The sequence below is a fragment of the Prosopis cineraria genome, unplaced genomic scaffold (assembly GCF_029017545.1).
Source record: "Prosopis cineraria cultivar Desert tree isolate PC_DT_omini unplaced genomic scaffold, ASM2901754v1 PC12, whole genome shotgun sequence".
NCBI lineage: Eukaryota > Viridiplantae > Streptophyta > Magnoliopsida > Fabales > Fabaceae > Prosopis > Prosopis cineraria.
This window is the reverse complement of record NW_026555343.1, coordinates 16,127,187-16,147,949: the sequence shown is the minus strand read 5'-3', so window position 1 is coordinate 16,147,949 and position 20,763 is coordinate 16,127,187. Positions and strand designations below refer to the sequence as shown.

Sequence of the window (20,763 nt, the reverse complement as noted above, 5' to 3'; positions counted from 1 at the left end):
TGAGGCACTTTTTAGGGGTGAGTTCTATCCAGATGGCTTTGTGGTTGTGACATTAGTACCTCTAAATTTTTATTAGGTGGTTAACATATGGATTAATCATAACCAAAACCTACTAAATTGGGTGAAGCGACAAATTAATCGTCCATCCCTAATGCTATGTTTAGAAAGAGATGAGAGGAAAGAAATCCTAGAAAAGAAAACAAGGGAAAACAAAATTTTCTCTATTTATATGAGAAAAGAAAAATAAAAGCAACATAAAATAAGGAGAAATTAGGGCATGGCCCAAATTATCTCAATACATATGGAGATATTTTGATAAAAGATTTATGCCACACTTTGCTCAACCACTTTCCACTTAGGTTTGTCTTCGGTACTCATCACCCTCATGAGGATAATGAGATATATGGACTATCCAAATTTAAAGTTTTTAATTTTTGTTTACTAAAATAAAATTTATGAAAATTATAATTTTTTAATAAATATGCTTCGTCACTAATTTGGGTAATATAGATTTAATTTAAATGGTCTAATTTAATATTAAAAAATTTATAATATTCAAAAATTGACTATCAAGATGTACTTTGGATAGTTTATATTTAATATTAAATTTTTATTATTTTTATCAATTTTTATTTTAGTAAATACAATATTAAAAACAAAGATAATCTCCTAACTGATAATTTCCAAAAATTATTTACAAAAACTTATAAATTAAAAAATTTAAATTCAAACAGTATAGACCAAATTTAGATTGTCAATTTATAAAAAATAAAATTTCAATATTAAATTTGGGCCATTAAAGTTTTCATAATTTTTCTTAAATTTTTAATAAATATAAAATAAAAACTTTAAATTTAGACTATCTATATCTCATCATTTCACCATCATCTTTGTGCCTTCTCAATTAGGACCTCATTTTCGGGTTATCTCATCCTGGAACCGTCGTCTTCGCCCCCATACGAAGAGCCTTGCACGGCCTTCACCATCACCTTTGCTTGGGTTTTTGAAAGAAGGCACCTTTAGTTGTTGATCAATCATCTTCTTTGCTGATACGAAAATACTTTTTTTATAAGTCAAAAATACTATTTTTTTTTTATTAACATATTCTTGTCAAGAGAGAAGTGTAGCATTCTTATGAACATTTTCTAATTATCTAGTCACTCTCGACTTTTTTTCTTTAATCGAGCAGGGCTAACAATCAAATTATTTTTATAAAGATAATTATTTTATTTTAAAGTATATATAATAATATGTGTGTGTATAAATATAACCAAATAATTTTATTTTAAGTTACTTTGATATATAAATTTTAGTATGATTTTTTCCTTCAATTTATTTTTATAAAGATAATTATATGAAACACAATGCTTCCTCCATCCAAATTATAAGACGTACACTTTGACCAAAAAAATGAAATTTTGTTAGTGATACTTTCTCATATTACTCTTTGGAAAAATAACAATAAAATCTCTCTAAAATATATAAATGATAATTTGATCCTTCAAAATGCCATAATTCTTCTAAGTCCTTAGGGACTTTTTTGTCATTAATAAATTTATTTAAATTACCAAATTATCCTTGTTGAACATAAATGATTTACATGTTTTGTTGAAATATTCACAAATTTTCTTTTTATATTCACAATAATGCAACAACAAATAAAGAATTTAACATACAAAGTTATGATTTGCCATTGTATTGTTATGAATATAAGAAAAAAAGTTGTGAATCATTAGTTTTCAATAAGAAAAATTTGATAATTTATATAAATTCATTAATGACATAAAAGTTCCTGGAGACTGTTGGGAATTATATTTTTCTCTATTTATATGAGAAAAAAAAATAAAAGGAACATAAAATAAGGAGAAATTGGGGCATGGCCCAAATTTTCCCAATGCATATGGAGATATTTTGATAAAAGAATTTTATGCCACACTTTGCTCACCCACTTTCTACTCAGCTTCATCTTCAATGCTCATCACCTCGTGAGGATAATGAGACATATGGACTATCCAAATTTGAAGTTTTTAATTCATATTTATTAAAATAAAATTTATAAAAATTATAATTTTTTAATAAATATGCTTCATCACTAATTTGGGTAACATGGATTTAATTTGAATGGTTTAATTTGATATTAAAAAATTTATAATATTTAGAAATTGACTACCAAGGTGAACTTTGGATAGTTTATATTTAATATTAATTTTTATTACTTTTATCAATATTTATTAAGTAAATACAATATTAAAACAAAGATAATCTCCTAACACATAATTTCCAAAATTTATTTAAAAAATTATAAATTAAAAAATTTAAATTTGAACAGTTTCTAGTAAATTTAGATTTTCAATTTATAAAAATATAAAATTTCAATATTAAATTTGGGCCATTAAATTTTTATAATTTTTTTATAAATTTTTAATAAATATAAAATAAAAACTTTAAATTTAAGCTATCTATATCTCATCATTTCACCATCATCTTTGTGCCTTCTCAATTAGGACCTCATTTTCGAGTCTTCTTAACATGGAACTGTCGTTTTTGCTCTCATACAGATAGCCTTGCATGGCCTTCACCATCACCTTTGCTTGGGTTTTTTAAAGAAGGCACTTTTTTTTTTTTGATAAGATAAAGAAGGCACTTTTAGTTGTTGATCAATCAACTTCTCTGCTGATATAAAAATACTTTTTTCATAAGCCAAAAATACTACTTTTTTATTAATATATTCTTGTCAGGAAAGAAGCGCAACATTCTTATGAATATTTCCTAATTATCTAGTCACTCTCGACTTTTTTTCTTTAATTGGGTAGGGCTAGCAATCAAATTATCTTTATAAAGATAATTATTTTATTTTAAAGTACATATAATAATATGTGTGTGCGTAACCAAATAATTTTATTTCAACTTACTTTGATATATAAATTTTAGTATGATTTTTGCCTTCAATTTATTTGTATAAAGATAATTAAATGAAACACAATGCTTCCTCCATCGAAATTATAAGACATACACTTTGACCAAAATAAAAAATAAAATTTTATTAGTGATACTTTTTTAATATTACCCTTTAAGAAAATGACAATAAAATCCCTCTAAAATATATAAATGACAATTTGATTCTTTGAAATATCATAATTTCCCTGAAGTCTCTAATCACTTTTCTGTCATTAACGAATTTATTTAAACTACCAAATTACTTTTATTGAACATAAATGATTTACAAACTTTATTTAAATATTCACAACTTTCTTTCTTATATTCACAACAATGCAATAATAAATAAAAAATTTAACATGCAAAGTTGTGATTTGCTATTGCAATATTGCGAATATAATAAAGAAAATTGTTAATATTTAAATAAATTTTGTGAATCATTAGTTTTCAACAAGAGAAATTTAGTAATTTATATAAATTCATTAATGAGAGAAAAGTCTCTAGGGACTTCAGGGTAATTATGGCATTTCAAGGGACTAAAATATCATTTATATATTTAAGAGGTATTTTATTGTCATTTTCCCTTACCCTTTCTATTATATTCTCTTTTTTTAATATTCTTTCAATAATGGAGGATTAAATGAAGTATATTTTTGAAAATTTATTCTCTCTAGTCCCATTTATAAATCATAATGCGGTTTTTTAGGTAATATTTAAAAAATATTTTCAAAATTACCTTTTTATGAAAGAGAAAAGTAATATGATATTACTTTTTAAATTTGTTATACAGGGGTATATTTGAAATTCTATACACTTTTATTGCTTTTACTTTTTTGTATTGGTATTAATCAGGTTCGTAAAAATGGCTTATAAAAAGGATTAAAGGAGCATATTTTTATTATGAAAAATAAGATTATAAAGTGTATGTAATAAGTTTTATTAGTATATATGATTTTATCTAACAATATCTTATAAATTAAGATGGAAGTAGTATATTCTAGGAAAAATTAATCAGATGGTTCCTATAATTTTAACTCAGTTGTAATATAGTCACTGATTTTTAACTCATTGTTACTCAATCCTTATAGTTTTGACTTGATTATAACTCAATCTCCAAATTTTGACTTGTGCTACTTAATCTTTATGGTTTTAACAATTTTAAACTATTTGTCTCTAAATTTTAAAATAATTTTAATCTTTATAATTTTATTTTTTAACATATATGGACCAATAATTTAAATGGTTAAAACTATAAGAATTGAGTTGCCCAAACCAAAGTTTAGGGATTAGGTTACAATCAAATCACAACTATAAGGATTATGTTATAACAAGTCAAAGTTCAAGAATTAAGTTATAACTAAGTCAAAACTATAGGAATCAAATGATTAATTTTCATTAAAAAGTACTACTTCCTCCATCTCAAATTATAATACACTGTTGGGGGATATTCAACATCCCAAAATATAAGACATTATGAGATTATGAAAGTTTCATTAAATAAACTTATTCCAATATTATCCTTTCTCTTTCTATTTAATTTTTGTCCATATCTCTCTTTAATTTTTTTTGGCCGAATCTTTGAAATATATTAAGTGAAATGTATTTTTAAAAATTTACACTATTTTTTAAAAAAATAATACTGTTAAATGTATTTAATGAGATTCATTAGTATGCAAAATTTTATCTAAAAGTATTTTATAATTTGAGGTGGATGTAATATATTTTATAACTAGATGTAATATATTTTATAACCATTGTGATATTCATTTATTTTTTTGTTTTAATTGTTTTTATCTTCTCTTCTATCCTATAGGCCCATTTGGTATAAAAGATTGGAAGGGTGGAACTGGGCTTGGCACTTGTTAGTACCAGCTTTTTGTGTTTGGTATAGAGCATTAAGAAATTTAATCCTAATCTCAATCCTATCTATATGAGATTACCTAAAACCACAACCCCTTGGTATTGAAAAATCAATCCTGAGATTGAGTTTTTTTAGACCAATTTACCCCCATTCTCATCGACCACTTACTTCTGTTGTTCCTTGGCCATAGGCTCTACTACTGCCACTGCCACCTACCTCCCTCTTGTTCTTGTTTCTTCACTGTTGCCCAACCCTTGGCACTTGACCATGCAATATCGACATCATTCATCCTCCAAATCGTAATACCGGCACTTGACCACGTAGTCCAAATTTTGCACGATACAAATGCAATTCTCTTTAGATCAAAACCTTGTCGATCACAATCTTTAGATTAGGCTCAAAGGGATATTGGAACACTTGAGCCCAATTAGAAGTGATAAAACACAAGTTTGACCTATTGTGCCCTCAACCGTGGCAAGTGGCTAGAATTAGAAAATAAGAGCACATATCTAGCATTCAAAAAACAGAAAGAAAGAAGAGAAACAAAGAGGGAGTTGGAGATTGAGTTGGGGTATGCTAGGGCTTGATTTTTGGAGCTCTTGGGAGTGATTCAAGCTTGGTTACACCTAGGTAAGCTTCCATCTACCCTTTTCCATTTCACTTTACTTTTGAGTTAGTTTGTAATGGGAGGAAGATTTTATGACTCTAGAGTTATGGGTCAACCAATACCATATTACTAAAAAAATATATTATTTTTAATTATTTTTATAATTTTTTGATCAACTAACAATCAAAACTAAATTTTATTAATAGTAGAAGCAACATTATATTGTTTTCAAATGAACTTTTATTAACAGTATAAATTTTAAATAAAAATAAACATAAATTATATTTATTAATAAATATTTTATTATATTAAATTCCTATTTCATTATTTTTTTACACACGTTTGAAGTATTATTTTGCCGAACTTATGTATTAAATTTTTTTTTAAATACCACATAAATAACATTTTACTCGATTATATGAATTATGTGATGCCATTTTACTCTATTATTTATCAAGCTTTTAGAAAATGTTGTTAACTAAGTAAATGTGTATAAATATTAAATTTAAAATAAGAATAAAAATTTAAAAGAATATTTCATTTAAATGTTTTGAGGGTAACTTGAATAATTAAAATTGATATTTAAAGAGAGATATTTTGATTCAACATATATGACTAAAATGTCAACTAGCAATTAAGTGGATGGAAGTGAAAACTTAAAAGTAGAAGGAATATTTATATTATGTAATTATTGATTTTAAGAGAGATTTGTATAGGTGTTAAAATAGAAAAAATATCTATAATTAGAAAATATAGAGGAGGACAACGTATTTTATTTTAAACTATAAGTACACTTAAAAAAAATTTTATTTTTCTTTATATTTTTATATAGTAAAACATTTCTGTGCTTCACATAGGAAATAAATCTAGTTAATTACTCTCTCTGGATTATAATATAATTTATTATTAATTAATTTTTAAAACTTTCACATATTTCCAATCATACCTTTAAATGTAATAAATATAATATTTAATTTATTCAAAGTCTCGTTAATTATTCAATAAAATAAGAGTAGTCGAATATATATATATATATATATATATGATACCTATCTAATACCTTATATTTTTTTATCAAATAAAGTTTTTAAAAAATAACTTATACTGTAATGCGTAAGAAGTAATGGATAGTATTAACATTGCTATTTGAGCTCTGAATCTGAATAAAATAATATGATAGGATTGAAAATAAAAATAATTAAAAAATAAATAAATATCACAATGATTATAAAATAGATTTCATCTAACCTAAATTATAAAACACTTTGAAATAAAATCTTAATGAATGTGATTAAATACACTTAACAACTTTTTTCAAATAAAAATATAAACTTTTAAAAATAACTTTCAATTGATATTTTGAAAAGGGAGAAATAGATGGAAATTAAATAGAGGGAGAAAATACAATATTGAAATAAGCTTATTTAATGAAACTTTAATATTTTGAAAATGCCTTGAATTTTAGGATGTCGAGTCTTTTTCAAAAGTGTTTTCTTTTTCAAAAGTGTTTTACAATTTGGTATGGAGGGAACATACCATTATGCTTGAATAGTGGAAAATTAATGATTTTGTTTCTATAATTTTGACTTAGTTGTAACTCAATTTTTAAATTTTGATTTGTTGTGACTCAGTTCTTATAGTTATGACTTGATTATAACTCACTCTTTGAACTTTGATTTGAATCCTGTAGTTTTAACTATCTAAATTATTGGACAAATATTTTAAAAAATAAAATTATAAAGATTAAAATTATTTTAAAATTTAAGGACGAATAGTTTAAAATAGTTAAAACTATAGGCAATGAGTTGTATGAGTCAAAGTTTAAAAATTAAGTTATAATTAAGTCTAAACTATAAGATTGAGTAACAATGAATTAAAATTCAAGAATTGAATTATAACTAAGTCAAAATTACATGAATCTATTGATTAATTTTCCATAGAATATACTATCTTCATTCTAATTTATAAGATATTTTTAGACAAAATCACGCATAATAATATGGATTATTAAATATACTTTATAATCTTATTTTTTCAAAAAAAATATAAACTATAAAAAATATCTTTCATTTAATACTTCATTAGTGATAGAAAATTAAAGAGAGAGAATACAATAGAACAAGTAATATTAAAAAAGTATTATTCATAAAATTTTATTTTTTTATCAAAGTGTCTTATATTTTTGGGATGGAGGAAGTACCATGTTTCATTCAATTATCTTTATAAAAATAAATTGAAGGAAAAAATCATATTAAAATTTATATATCAAAATAACTTAAAAGAAAATTATTTGGTAAATATATATATTCATATTATTATATATACTTTTTTTGGGTCATGTATTATTTTATATACTTTAAAATCAAATATAATTATCTCTATAAAAATAATTTGATTGTTGGCCCTGGCTGATGAAATTAAAAATGTCGAGAGTGACTAGATAATTAAGAAACATTTATAAGAATGTTCAGCCCCTCTCCTGATAAGAAATATATTAATAAAAAATAGTATTTTTGGCTTATAAAAAAGTATCTCTGTATCAAAACATGAGACGATTAACCAACAACTCAATGTGCCCTCTTTCAAAAGCCCAACCATAAGCGATGGTGAAGGCCATGCAAAGTTAGGTTCTCCATATAGGAACGAAGACCATAGGTCCAGATAGGGGTGAACAAAACCGAACCGAAATCAAAAATTAAACCGAATCGAATCGAATTTTGTCTATTTAATTTTTCGGTTTGATTTGGTTTTTTATTTTAAATATTTTGGTTGATCAGTTCGATTCGGTTAGTAAAATTTAAAATCGAATAGACCGAATCGACCGAATTACATATAATTTATTAATTTATAAATTATATTTAATTTATAAATTATTTTTTTATTTTTATTTTTTATTTTAATAAAGAATAAAAAATAATAACATCACTTGAAACCCCATTTCAGTCAGTCACTTTTATCAGTAGATGTTGCGATTGGATTATGGGGCCATTATTTGACCATCGATGTTTATTTATGGTTGTTTATTTGATTATCCATGCTTTTATAATATTTGGGCTTTATGTCATATAGGTGTAATTAGAATGGGCTCATATTGAAAAAAAAAATGAATAGAAAAAAAGGCCCAATTTTGTAGTGTTGTTTGTTTTAATATTTAAAAAATAGGCCCAATTTTAATAGCCAAATATGAAACCGAAAAATCGAATTAACCAACCGAACCGAATTATCAAATTTCAGTTCGGTTCTTGTTCGGTTCAATTGGTTTGTTCGGTTCGGTTCGGTTTTCATTTTCAGTGTTATTCAATCGATCGGTTCTGCATATTTTGGGATCGAACCAAACCGAACTGGCCGATACTCACCCCTAGGTCCAGGTAAAGTTGGGAATTCGGGCGGGTCGGGCTTATTCAGGCTCGGCTCAAATAGGCTAGAACCCGAACAGGCCCGACTTTTTGAAAAGCCCAAATAGTCAAGCCCAGAAAGAATTCCTTCAAGCTTCGGGCAGCTCGAATACCCGAATTTAATTTTTAAAATTATTTTTAATTATTCTTTACTTTGAAATTAATTATTTTATTTTATAAAAAATATAAAATATTTTTTTAATACTTAAACGATGTCTAGGACTCAAATATATGGTATTTGAGTATAAAATGATCTAAAAATTAAAGAATTAATTAATATTTATTATATTTTTAAAAAATATATTTTTTATTCAGGTATTCAGGCCAAGCCCAAACCCGATCGAGCTTGGCCCAAACATAAAAAAACATCTTTTTTTCTAAGCCTGGCCCTAAAATTTTTCGATTCAATTCGGGCTAGTCCGTCGAATTTGGCCCGAATTACCGACTCTAGGTCCAGGTTGAGAAGACCTGAAAATGATGGTCCTAATCGACGAGGCGCAGAGATGACGGTGAAAGCAGGAATAGGTAGGGATGGATTCTACTTTGATGTGATCTACACTGTTTAAATTTAAAATTTTATTTTATATTTATTAAATATATTAAATATATTCAATTTTTAAAAATTATAAAATTTTTAATATTAAATTAGACTATCCAAATAATTTGCATTGCAGAAATTAATGATAAAGTATATTTATTAAAAAATATAATTTTTATAAATTTTATTTTAAAAATATAAATTAAAAATTTTTAAATTTAGATGATTTATATCTCATCACCAAAGACCAAACCGAGTAGAAAGTGGATGAATAAAGTGTGGCATAAATTTCTTTTATCAAAACGTCTCCATATTTGTTGAGAAAATTTGGGCCACACCCCATTATCTTTTTGTTTCATGTTCCTTTCACTTTTCTTTTCTTGTCCAAATAAAGGAAAATGTGTTTTCCCCTTCGTTTCTTTTCTAGGTTTTTTCCCATCTTATCTCTATCTGAACATAGCATTAGGGATGAATGATTAATTTGTTGCTTCACCCAATTCAGTAGGTTTAGATTATGATTGATCCATATGATTAACCACCTAATAAAAACTTAAGGTACTAATTCTATCATCATAAGCCCAATGCTGCATTCAGAAGACAGTTTTAGGTAAATTTTGAATCATCACTAAGATAAATAGTATTAATCAAATGAAAAAGGGAAGAATATGCGAGGTTTTAGAGAAATGGAATAGTTAGTCTTAAGATTTCTTATTGAACCAGTAGTCACTTTTAACTTAATTGTTTTTTTTTTTTGGTTCTTTCTTACATTACATCCTCATCAATAGTTTTGGTCATTATTTCTTTAGCTTAGTTTTAATGCCCCTTTGAATTGGACTTGAACAAATGAGATGATAGGCAATCATAATTTTTATAAGTGACATTAATTAAAAGTAATGTTGATAAATCATGATTTTTATTTAGATAGTTCTTTTAAGTGATTGTGAGAATTGTTAGTTTTGTTTAAAGTGTATTTATCAAAAATTCAAAATCATGTTTAGATGTATGATTACCTAAAAGTGTGTAGTTTTTATAAAGTTATTGTTTAATTTTCTATAATTATTATCAAATATAATTTAATAAAGACCCAATCGTGATTTTTTAAATGCAAAAGCATGCACCTCCTTGTAGCTTTATTCAAGATGCGGCAAATAATCTAAATCACGATTAATTGGGGTTTAAAAAAAAAAAAACCAACACATTGCAAATGGGCTTCATAATTAATCACTTAGATTATATGTTGTTTTATGTAATACCTTGTGGTAATGACGTCTCATATTCTCGTCAATTCTCTTCCACTATGCTATGTATGTGACACATTAACACTTGCGTGAACACATATTTTGAGTGAGCATATATATTACTTTTACTTATTTACTCTTCAATGTTTCTGCAAAGGCGAATTATCCACATAAGAAATTAAAGGTGAGCGAACCAAAACATCGAGAATTAAAGTCACTTTTCTGTTAAAATATTGAAATATCACTGTTGTGATTGTAATGGACCTAATGGTTCATATTTCTCATGAATTAAAGTCACGCTTTGGCACCTAGGTATGTGGGTTATGTTTAATTGATCACTTTATTTTATATATATATATATATATATATATACTTTTACACATTCCTTCATTTAAAGATATTGGACGCTTAAAAAAAAAAGTTTATAAATATTTTTGCCTTTTTAGGCTTAATGGCTTTAAACATATCGAGTTAAATATATCAAAATTAATATAGAATATAATATAATGTATTACTTTGTTATATATATATAATATTATAGAATATATAATTTGTTAAACGTGTGGGTTTGATTGGCTTCGAGCTAAACTTTAATTAAAAAAGTCTGACTTGTTTTTTATATAAATAATCCCGTAAGCCTTGTCTCTTTGGTGTAAATACAAACATGATCTCCCTTTCGTCTTCCTTTATTTCTCTTCTTTTAAGGTATCCTTCCATCTACCAAATGCCGAGAAAATCAATCTTTCTCTTTAATAATGTTGATGTGAAAGTGAAGCGCCTGGGCCCCTCGGCTCGGAAATTTACAAACATCTTCACCAGAAGTCCAAAAGAACCTACATAACCAGGCACCTTATTGTATCGATCATCCAACAAAGATACAACCCCCCCCCCCCCCCACACCTTTTCTCTCTCCCTCTCAGAAGAAAATCACAGAAATAAGCCCGGCAACTCAAATTTCAGACTATACGCATCCAACGTACAAATTAAAGATCACCTTCTGAGAAGAGACAGCAAACTGTTCCAGGTTCAGAAATCTCTCATACCCACTTTATTCATTTTTTTTTCCTTTTGTTTTTGAAGAAATACAGTGACCTAGTTTTACTGGGTTTTATGTGATTTTTTCCCCCTTGTTTCTCTTTTTCTCTTTATTTCATGATCCATATTTCTATTCTATAGAGTTTACTATGGGACTGGAAATACTTAAAATTACTGTTAGGGGTTTCTCCGTATCTGTATGTTGGCTCGACCGCCAAATATTATGTTAATTTTTTATTTTTAATAGAAAAAATTTAATTTGTCTTATTTAAACCGTCAAAATTATATTATGTAATATAATAATTAAGTGTATATGATAATTTTCTTAAAAATAATTTTATGAAATAGTATTATTAAATTTTGTTGATACGTGTATAATTTATATGAATTATTTTATAACTTAAGATGAAGAAAATATTTTTTTTTATCAAAAGGAGAAAATATTATTATTATTATTATTATTTTTAGCCAAATAGGACCAGTCATACAATGGCAGTGATGATAATCTTCTTACTTTTTTTTAAGTTAACTTTTCTATCCATTGGTCTTTTGCTTCCGATCAGTTTGCAGACGAAGTACTGAACAGCTCCCACACGCCTTTATTCTTCATCTTCTTCCTCCATTCTTCATCTTTCATCTTTACTGTCTCATCAGGAAGCTTGATCTGGCCGAGGTAAGCCACACAGAGAGGAACTGAGGAGGATGTGAAGCTGCTGTTGCAAAGAGCCTCTATTCATTAATTCTTGTCGTCTTTGTTCTTTCTTCACTTCTCTTGCTTTCTTCTATTCTTCTTTTTCAGTTTTTTTAAACTCTACTTCTGTCTTCTTCTTCTCAAGTTTCCTTCGTCTCTCCTATCTTTTCCTTTCCTTCTTCACAGTCTTCTTCCTTCTAAAGAACAAAATAACTCTAACAAGGTGTTGTGTGAATTTCTACTCACTTTGTGGTCATTTCGCTTACAGGTGAGGATATCATTGGCCTATTGTGAATCATCAAGACTCATTTATCACATGTTGAGTCACATTATCGACATAAATAAGAAACCAGAAGATCTGAACATGTCCAAGTGTAACATCCACAGAGTCCCATGTTGTCTTCGCAACGTGAGCGAGGAAGCCCATACTCCTCAGTTGATTTCCATATGAACTCTTCACTATGGCCATAAAAATCTAAATCCAATGCAACTCAAACAACGATACTTTCGTTGCTTCTGGGATAGTGTCAAAAATGAGGAAGCCATGAAGGCCTGCAAAGAGTACATTGAAGCTGAAGAAGAAGCTATACGCTATTGTTATGCAGACAAGTTTTCATCCTTCATCACTAAGGAAAATTTCGTGGAAGTGATTCTTTTGGATTCTGTTTTCATCATGGAGCTTTTTCTGATGATGAGAGAACCAGAAGTACATCACAAAGATCATATTATATTGAAACAAACATGGCTGAACAATGGTATCCAGAGGGACTTGTTGCTGCTTGAAAACCAGATTCCATTGTTCATCTTGGATAAGCTGTATACAACTGTGGTTCCAGAAGCTGGAAGGCGTGGCAAGTTTATTGAACAGGCCTATGATTACTTCAGGTGCTGTCATCCTTATGAAAAAGGCAAATCGTATCACGATGAAGCTGAGAAACCAAAGGGGTGCCAGGAGGACTCTTCGCTCACGTTTGGCATAGCATAACATAACTGGAAGAATGAACCAAAGCATTTTACTGACATGATCAGGTCCGTATTTTCATCTTTAAATTGAAAGATATGCTTGCCAAGATGAAAGTGGTAAGAATCGCAATATCATAGTAAAACACAAAAAGCTAACACATTATTGTAAATATATATTTTTTTTTATCTGACCAGGTACTTCCACATCTATGATAATATCACTCAGCATGAAAAAGGGTCGGCTTCTAATGTTTTGAGGACTGCAACGCAGTTGCAAGAAGCAGGAGTGAGCTTCGAGAAAGTCTTTGACAAAAGCTGGCTTGACATAGAGTTCAAGAAACTTCCAATCTTGAGCTGGTTTCTGTTCTTGGGTTGTATACCAAAATTCACATACTTTAAAGCTCGTTTGCAAATTCCACAATTAAAAATAGACAACATAACAGAATGTGTTCTGAGAAACCTCATAGCCTTTGAACAGTGTCACTATGCAGATCAACCTTACATCTGCAACTACGTCTCCTTCACTGACTCTCTCATTCACACCAAAGATGATGTTGATTTGCTGGTTGAAAAAGAAGTTATTATCCACGAACTTGGGAGCGACCAAGAAGTAGCAACTTTGGTGAATAGTCTCTGCAAACATGTTGCGTTGGACAAGACATGCTATAAAGATATTATAAATGATCTGAATGGACATTACCAGAAGTTTTGGAATCGTACAATGGCTTTGTTGAGGTTGGTATACTTCAGAGACACTTGGAGAGCAAGTTCTACCTTGGTTGGAATTTCTGTCCTCGTATTCACAATCTTCAACTTTTGCCAATTTGTCAGACTGGTCTTTGACCTCAATCGAATTAAAAGCAACACTAATTAGTTGTGATGTAGCATAGAAATGACAGTGTCGTGATAAAAAACGTGAGAAGATCTTCATGGAGACTTTTCCTAGGATTTCATGGACGAAGTTAATTAGTTACAGAAGAACCTTGTTTTCGTGTTTTATTCGGAGTTTGATGAATAATATGCAATCTTGGTAATATGTATTATTAGTCTGTATCTGAATGTAGAAGTTTATGTCTTCAATCGTCACTTACGTAAATAAAGCATTAATATTGCTACTAAATTTCTGTGAAATTGCCAATATTGACTTGGACTCTAGCTATCAATTATTATGATAATAGTATCATATCATGATATATATATGTATATATATATATTGGAAAGTGACATTTGACGACCTTGTAGGACCTATATATAATGAAACTTAAAGACCACTGAAACAGAAGCCTGAACGTAACTCACATAACTCCTGTAACAAATCTATTGATAACCTTGGAATGCTCATATTTCTCTTTGTAACCTTCCCAGGCTAATAAACACATGTAATAGCTGAAACTCCTTGTACAGCATTTAAGTCGTTGGTTTCTAAGGTTTAGTATAAATAGCCATCTCATTTCACTTGTAAGACATCAAATTGAGAATAAACAGAGAATTTTGTTCAAAGAATGGTTTCTGTACCAACCACAAATTTTAAAAATATTCAAGAAGCATTAAAATCTTCTGATTTTTTTAGTACTACCTTACAAAAGATGACAACTGTATTATAGAAATATGTTGACTCTTGCTTTTGATATCATGACAAATTTAGAGAAGATTTTCTGTTTAACAGGTTTAAGTTACCCTAAGAGAGTAAAAATATTAAGACTGAAGGTTTAACTTGAATAATTTTTCGTTTTCATACTTCCCTAGGATTTTTGAAATTGTTCATAACTTTCAAAATTCTATCTTTCCAACTTATTGTTCTTTGATTTAATTTCCAAAACTCTCTCTAAGCTTCAAATTTTGGTTTAATCTTGATCTTTCTCCCTTATCCATTTCAAAATTAAGTTTTTGATTAGAAAACCTGGTTTTAATGTGTTTATTCGAATGAGTTTTTGAATCAATTGTGAGCCCTTTGAGTTTCTGATATAAACTTGTGATATAACTAATTTCAGAATCGTCCAGATCTTTCAAAATTCTCCCTTAATTTCGAAAGTGTTGCTTTATTTCCCAAAAGTGAACTAGACCTTCAAAAGTAATCTTAAATTTTGAAATTTCTAACACTTTTCTAAAGGGAGAATGACAGAGAGGTCCAAAAGGATCCTTTAATTTAACTTAGGTCTTAAGTATTAAACTTCAAAAATTTGTAAGTTTGGTTTTCAATTTTATAATTTTGTAGTGATAAATTTATAACTTGTATTCCAAATTTTAATAAAGAAAATAAATTTTTTTATATTTTAGCTATATTAAAATTTAAAAAAAAGTTGCAAATTCACCACAATAAGGTTACAAAATTAAGAGCCAAATTTGTAAATTCCTAAAGTTTGACATTTGGGATCTATATTGAATTAATTGGTTCTTTTGAGATCTCTCTATCATTCTCTCCCTTTCCAAACTTCAAAAGTCATCTCCAGTTTTGATATTCTGGATTTGAATTTAATGACTGTAGTTAATACAGGCATTGAATACATATAGTATCTAAACCGTTGAAATTCAAATCAATTATTCTAAATTCATATCCCATTTAAGATTAATAAATGAGTGATTTTACCTGAACAGTTGATCTGAATTTTAATAGTTCAAATGCTATAAACACTCAGTGTCTACATTAAGTATAGTCATCGAATTCAAATTCTGATATTCTTTTCTCGTATTCATTTACTCTACCTTGTTTGAACTTCGAAACATCATCTGAATTTTGAAATTCTTCCCTGTATTCTGAAATTATTTCGGAACTAGGCCTAAACTTCAAAATTCCTCGTCCATTTCCTAAACTCTATGAATCTTGATATTTTCACTAAATTTCGAAATTAATTCTTTGTTGCCCAATCTATGCTCATGTTCTCATTTCGAAATATCTTGGGCAAATCCTATTTGACTTCCTTGAATCCATATTTCGTAAATTCTGATTTTATCATTCTAATTCTGGTTTTCCGCATTCCTACACCTGAACTCGTGAAGTTTATGAAATTATTTATTTAATCTATATTATTCCAAAATCACGAGAAATTATAAATTTCGAGAAAGTACTTTGTTTTGAAACTTACCCAATATTTATTTCTTTACCCAATATTTATTTCTTATGAATTTTGAAGCTCTTCATACTGTTGAAATTGACTTTAACGGTGATAATGTCAGAATATTAAACGTGTATTTTGCTTTTCAACAATTTTAGCCTTAAACACACAACCCAGTCAGAAAAACTTCTTTCCTCCATCTTGTCTTGCAACTCAATACTATTGGCATTAATTAACATCAAATAAAAGCAATGCAAGTCACAACGGGAAGATTAATAAGTCTACTGAACATATTTATTTTAAGGAACTAATTAAGTTCAGCTAAGAATTGCACTACATGCCTAGCAAAAGAAAATTTTCATGAAAGGGCCAATTGAGTATGAAATAATTTTGCAAAAGAGACCTCTCTTGCAATTATTTTTTTTTTCAGTGAAAAGATGAAATTGCTCTTTTGTGAAATAAATGGACCTTTTTGTTGAAAATAAATGGACTTTAAATCTTATTTACAAAGTTTTTGTTGTAAATTTCATTTGGGTGACTTGTAAATTCTCTCTTTTGACGAGTGTAAACCATGTAAATTGTGTAAAATCAACAGACATTTTATTGTTAATAAATGAATTTTGAATGTTATTTATAGATTTTTTGCTATAAATTCCATATGATCATTAACTTGAAAAGAACGGATGTTTTATTGTTAATAAATTGACTTTTTTTTTTTTAATAGAAATGAAGTAGAGAATCCCAAATAAGGTAGGATTACATCAAAGTAGGATCAAGAGAGGACTTCCTCTCATCATCCACCACCTCAATACAGTAAGGTGAGGGTTTATAAAAAATAATCCAAACACCTAAGTGAACATGGCCACAATAAGCTAATAAGTGGGCACAAAAATTAGTCTACCTAAACCTAAAACTAATAGCTAATAAATGGACTTTTTGAATGTTATTTACAGCTAGAGTTTTTATGGTAAATTGCATATAGGTAACTTGCAAATGTCCCCTCCTTCAGCAAGTGTAAACCATGTAGATTATGTGAAATGAACAGAATTTTTTTTGTTAATAAATGAATTTTAAATGTTATTTAGTGAGTTTCTATTGTAAATATTATCTAGGTAACTTATAAATTTCCTTTCCTTTAACAAGTATAAACCATGTGAACTATGTGAAATCAACAAACATTTTGTTCTTATAAATGAAATTTGAATATTATTTATGGAAATTCTATTGTTAATATCATTTGGGTAACATAAATTTTTTGTTCTTCAACAAGTATAAATCATGTGAACTATGTAAAATCAATAGACATTTTATAGTTGATAAATGGACTTTAAATGATATTTACAGATGTTTTGTTATATATTTCACAGAGAGGAATTTTGTCTCTTCATCGAAAAACTTAATTGCAAAAGAAGCCACTGGGCATGAAAAATTATTTCAGACTCTACTGAGCCTTTAATACAAATATGTTGATTTTGGGTACTAGTAGTACAATTCTCCCATATACCAATATCCTTCTTATTTAAAATTGATTTGACATACTAAAAAGGTAGAGTGTGTCCAAGAAAACAAACCAATCATATTGTGAGACTTCATCATTACTTTTGACCCAATCCAGTTATCCAATCATATTTTGACACATCACTCTTACTTTTTTTCATTTAAATATTTTCTATAACATGTAACGTTGTAAATTTTAAAATCCCAATTAATAAGTTAATGAAAGGTAAATTAGTAAAATTGTATATTAATTAAGTTAAAGAGGATTAGATATGACTAATGTGTTGGATAGGAAAGTGCAACGGAAGATTAAAATTTTAAAGTCCCTATTCTGATATTGATCGAATAAAATCATTTAAGTCAAGGTGGATAGAAGAGTTACATTTTAATTTTTCAAACTTGGTGCATGTTCTCTTCAAGAGTTTAGATTTTAAAAGCTGACAATGTAGATCTGCTCCCTTTACCGATATCTACACGAACAACTCTTTAACTTGAACAGCATGCTAGCGCTCCTAGTGTACGTTCTTCTTTGAACATTAGTTTTCATTTCTATAGGATATTTAGTGGCTCTCAAAGTGTTTTTGTCATTAGAACTTTTTCAACTCTCTCATTCTTCATAAAGGACATCCCTATCTATCTATAATATATGGATCAAGGTTTTCATCTTCCACTTAAAAGCCCACGAAAATTTAATTAAATTTATCTTATAAATTTAATCTATGATATCATATCTAGAATTATAAAATTGACATGATATTCTCTCATATCATGTTAGTTATTAAGTTTAATCTATCATATAAAATTAAATTTAAAACTAACATAACATAACATAACATAACATAACGTAATATAATATATATAACATATAAATATTATATTATATTATATATATATATATGAATATATATACACACACATATATATTTCAAAAAAAAATATATATATATATATATATGTATTATATTTTATATATTTAATTTTATATGTCATACACACAAACACACATAAATATATATATTTTGAAGATATATATGTAACAAATTTTATCTTGACTACTCATATTCCTCTACATGAATATCATTAAACTCAATCATAGCCTTTATAATCGCCCGGTCAAAGGTGACTTTTGACTAGGTCAAAGTTTAATGGTCATCATGTAGGAATCCATGATGATCTCAGGTCAAAGGGCTTAGCGATGAAGTTACATATGAGATAAACTTATGACTTATACCATATAACTTTCTCATAGTGGGTTGGTCCAGTTGTACTCTTTTAAGTGCTTGTGATTTTGATTTGTATCTCTATAATTAATCAAAATCATACTAGTCTTATTTCATCTATGATCTCTCATAGATGACCAACTAAGGACATTTAAGACAATCACTATAGTTTGTCCAATGATACAGTTATCATATTGAATATGCAATTGATATAATAACAAAAAATAAGTTCATTAAATAACAATGTACATAGTACAATGATTGGCCTTAAGACACAATTTCCAACATCCTCCCATTTGCACTAGGTACAATTATTAATTTGTCTAATTCCCATTGTCCTAACATGACGCTCATGCTTTTCCTGTGCAAGAGGTTTTGTAAGAGGATTAACAACATTGTCTTCTCCTACTACTTTGTATATTTTTATATCACCTCTATCATTGATCTCTCTGATAAAGTCGAAACACTTGAGTATATGCTTAGTCTTTTGGTGTGACCTCGGCTCCTTGCTCTATGCAATTGTGATAGAACACATTTGTTACCCACTTTTATTTATCAATTAGGACCCTTTTATTAATGATTTATCACCTTTAAGTGCACACATTGCATTAGATTTGAAATTTTGCCTAAGTTTCTAGGTTCAGTGCACTGGGGGCATTTTGGTCCAAAAAATGGACTTTTGAGAAAATGTACAAGAAAAATTGACAAAGTGAATTTTATATTCAGTTGATGAGTGGTGAAATTAGATTTTTAAAATTTATTTTAGTTTGAGAGTAATTAAATAAAAAAGTTAACACTTTCTTAAGTGTCTTAATTTGACCTAGTTTTCAGTTTGCCTTTGCGTGAAAATTTTTATATAATTTTGTGCAGCTAGAAACTTAGTTAATTTAATAAATTCTCCCTTCTAGTTATGAATTTAATTCTGAACATTAATTAGATTTTATTATATCACAGGCCATTTAATTGAATTATGTGATTTATGTGACATAGGTGGCATGTGACTTATGCATCAATTAGGCAATTGAAGTCAAAAATCATTGAGGTTAATGGCTGAGCATTTTGCATGTGATTTATGCTATTTTTGGGATATTAAATCAGTTTAAATGATGTGGATGACACATGAGAAATTACACATACATTGAAATCATCTATAAACCAATAAGAGGTTGCCACCTTGCAAGTGTGATAAGGCTCCCATTTCCATTTTAATTTCTTTTCTTATTTTTTAATTAAGCCTTCAGCTGATGGAAAACAGAATAAGCATGCCATTTTGCCCCTCAAATGAGATCCAATACTCATCTCATTCATCTTCCACATTTTCTCTCTCTGGTTCATCTTGTTCTTCATTTTCTCCACCTTCTCTCTACTTTCTTCATTTTTCCAGCACCCATAACTCCACATTCAGCCATCAAACCTCCACAAAACCACCACCATTTCATTCCTCTTCCTTGGATGAACCTATTCCTACTACTTGTAAGGAGATTTAAAGCTTGATTCTACCATTTCCATGGAGCTCTACTTGGCTATGTCTAGTTCTTGGAGGAGTAAGTGGTTTTGATGTTTTCTAGCTAAATTCTCCATGGAATCTTAGGGAGGAATTGATGGAAGAGGAGTTTTGAAGTCTTCATTTGGCTAAGCTCAATTGTTTCTTCATCTTGTTTCAATTTCACTAGAATACTATGACTATGGTTAATTATAGTTCAATTTGACTTTAGTTTCATGGTTAGT

The 20,763-nt window shown here is 28.1% G+C and overlaps 1 protein-coding gene across 1 annotated transcript; it reads left to right on the top strand.

Annotated features, from left to right (window-relative positions):
* The first annotated feature begins 13,223 nt into the window (after window positions 1-13,223).
* On the top strand, window positions 13,224-14,689 carry LOC129289463 (UPF0481 protein At3g47200-like). The gene is made up of 2 exons (XM_054926230.1): window positions 13,224-13,331; window positions 13,461-14,689. Exons 1-2 carry the CDS (start codon window positions 13,324-13,326, stop codon window positions 14,137-14,139), a joined length of 687 nt encoding a protein of 228 aa, XP_054782205.1. The 5' UTR covers window positions 13,224-13,323; the 3' UTR covers window positions 14,140-14,689.
* Window positions 14,690-20,763: the final 6,074 nt, after the last annotated feature.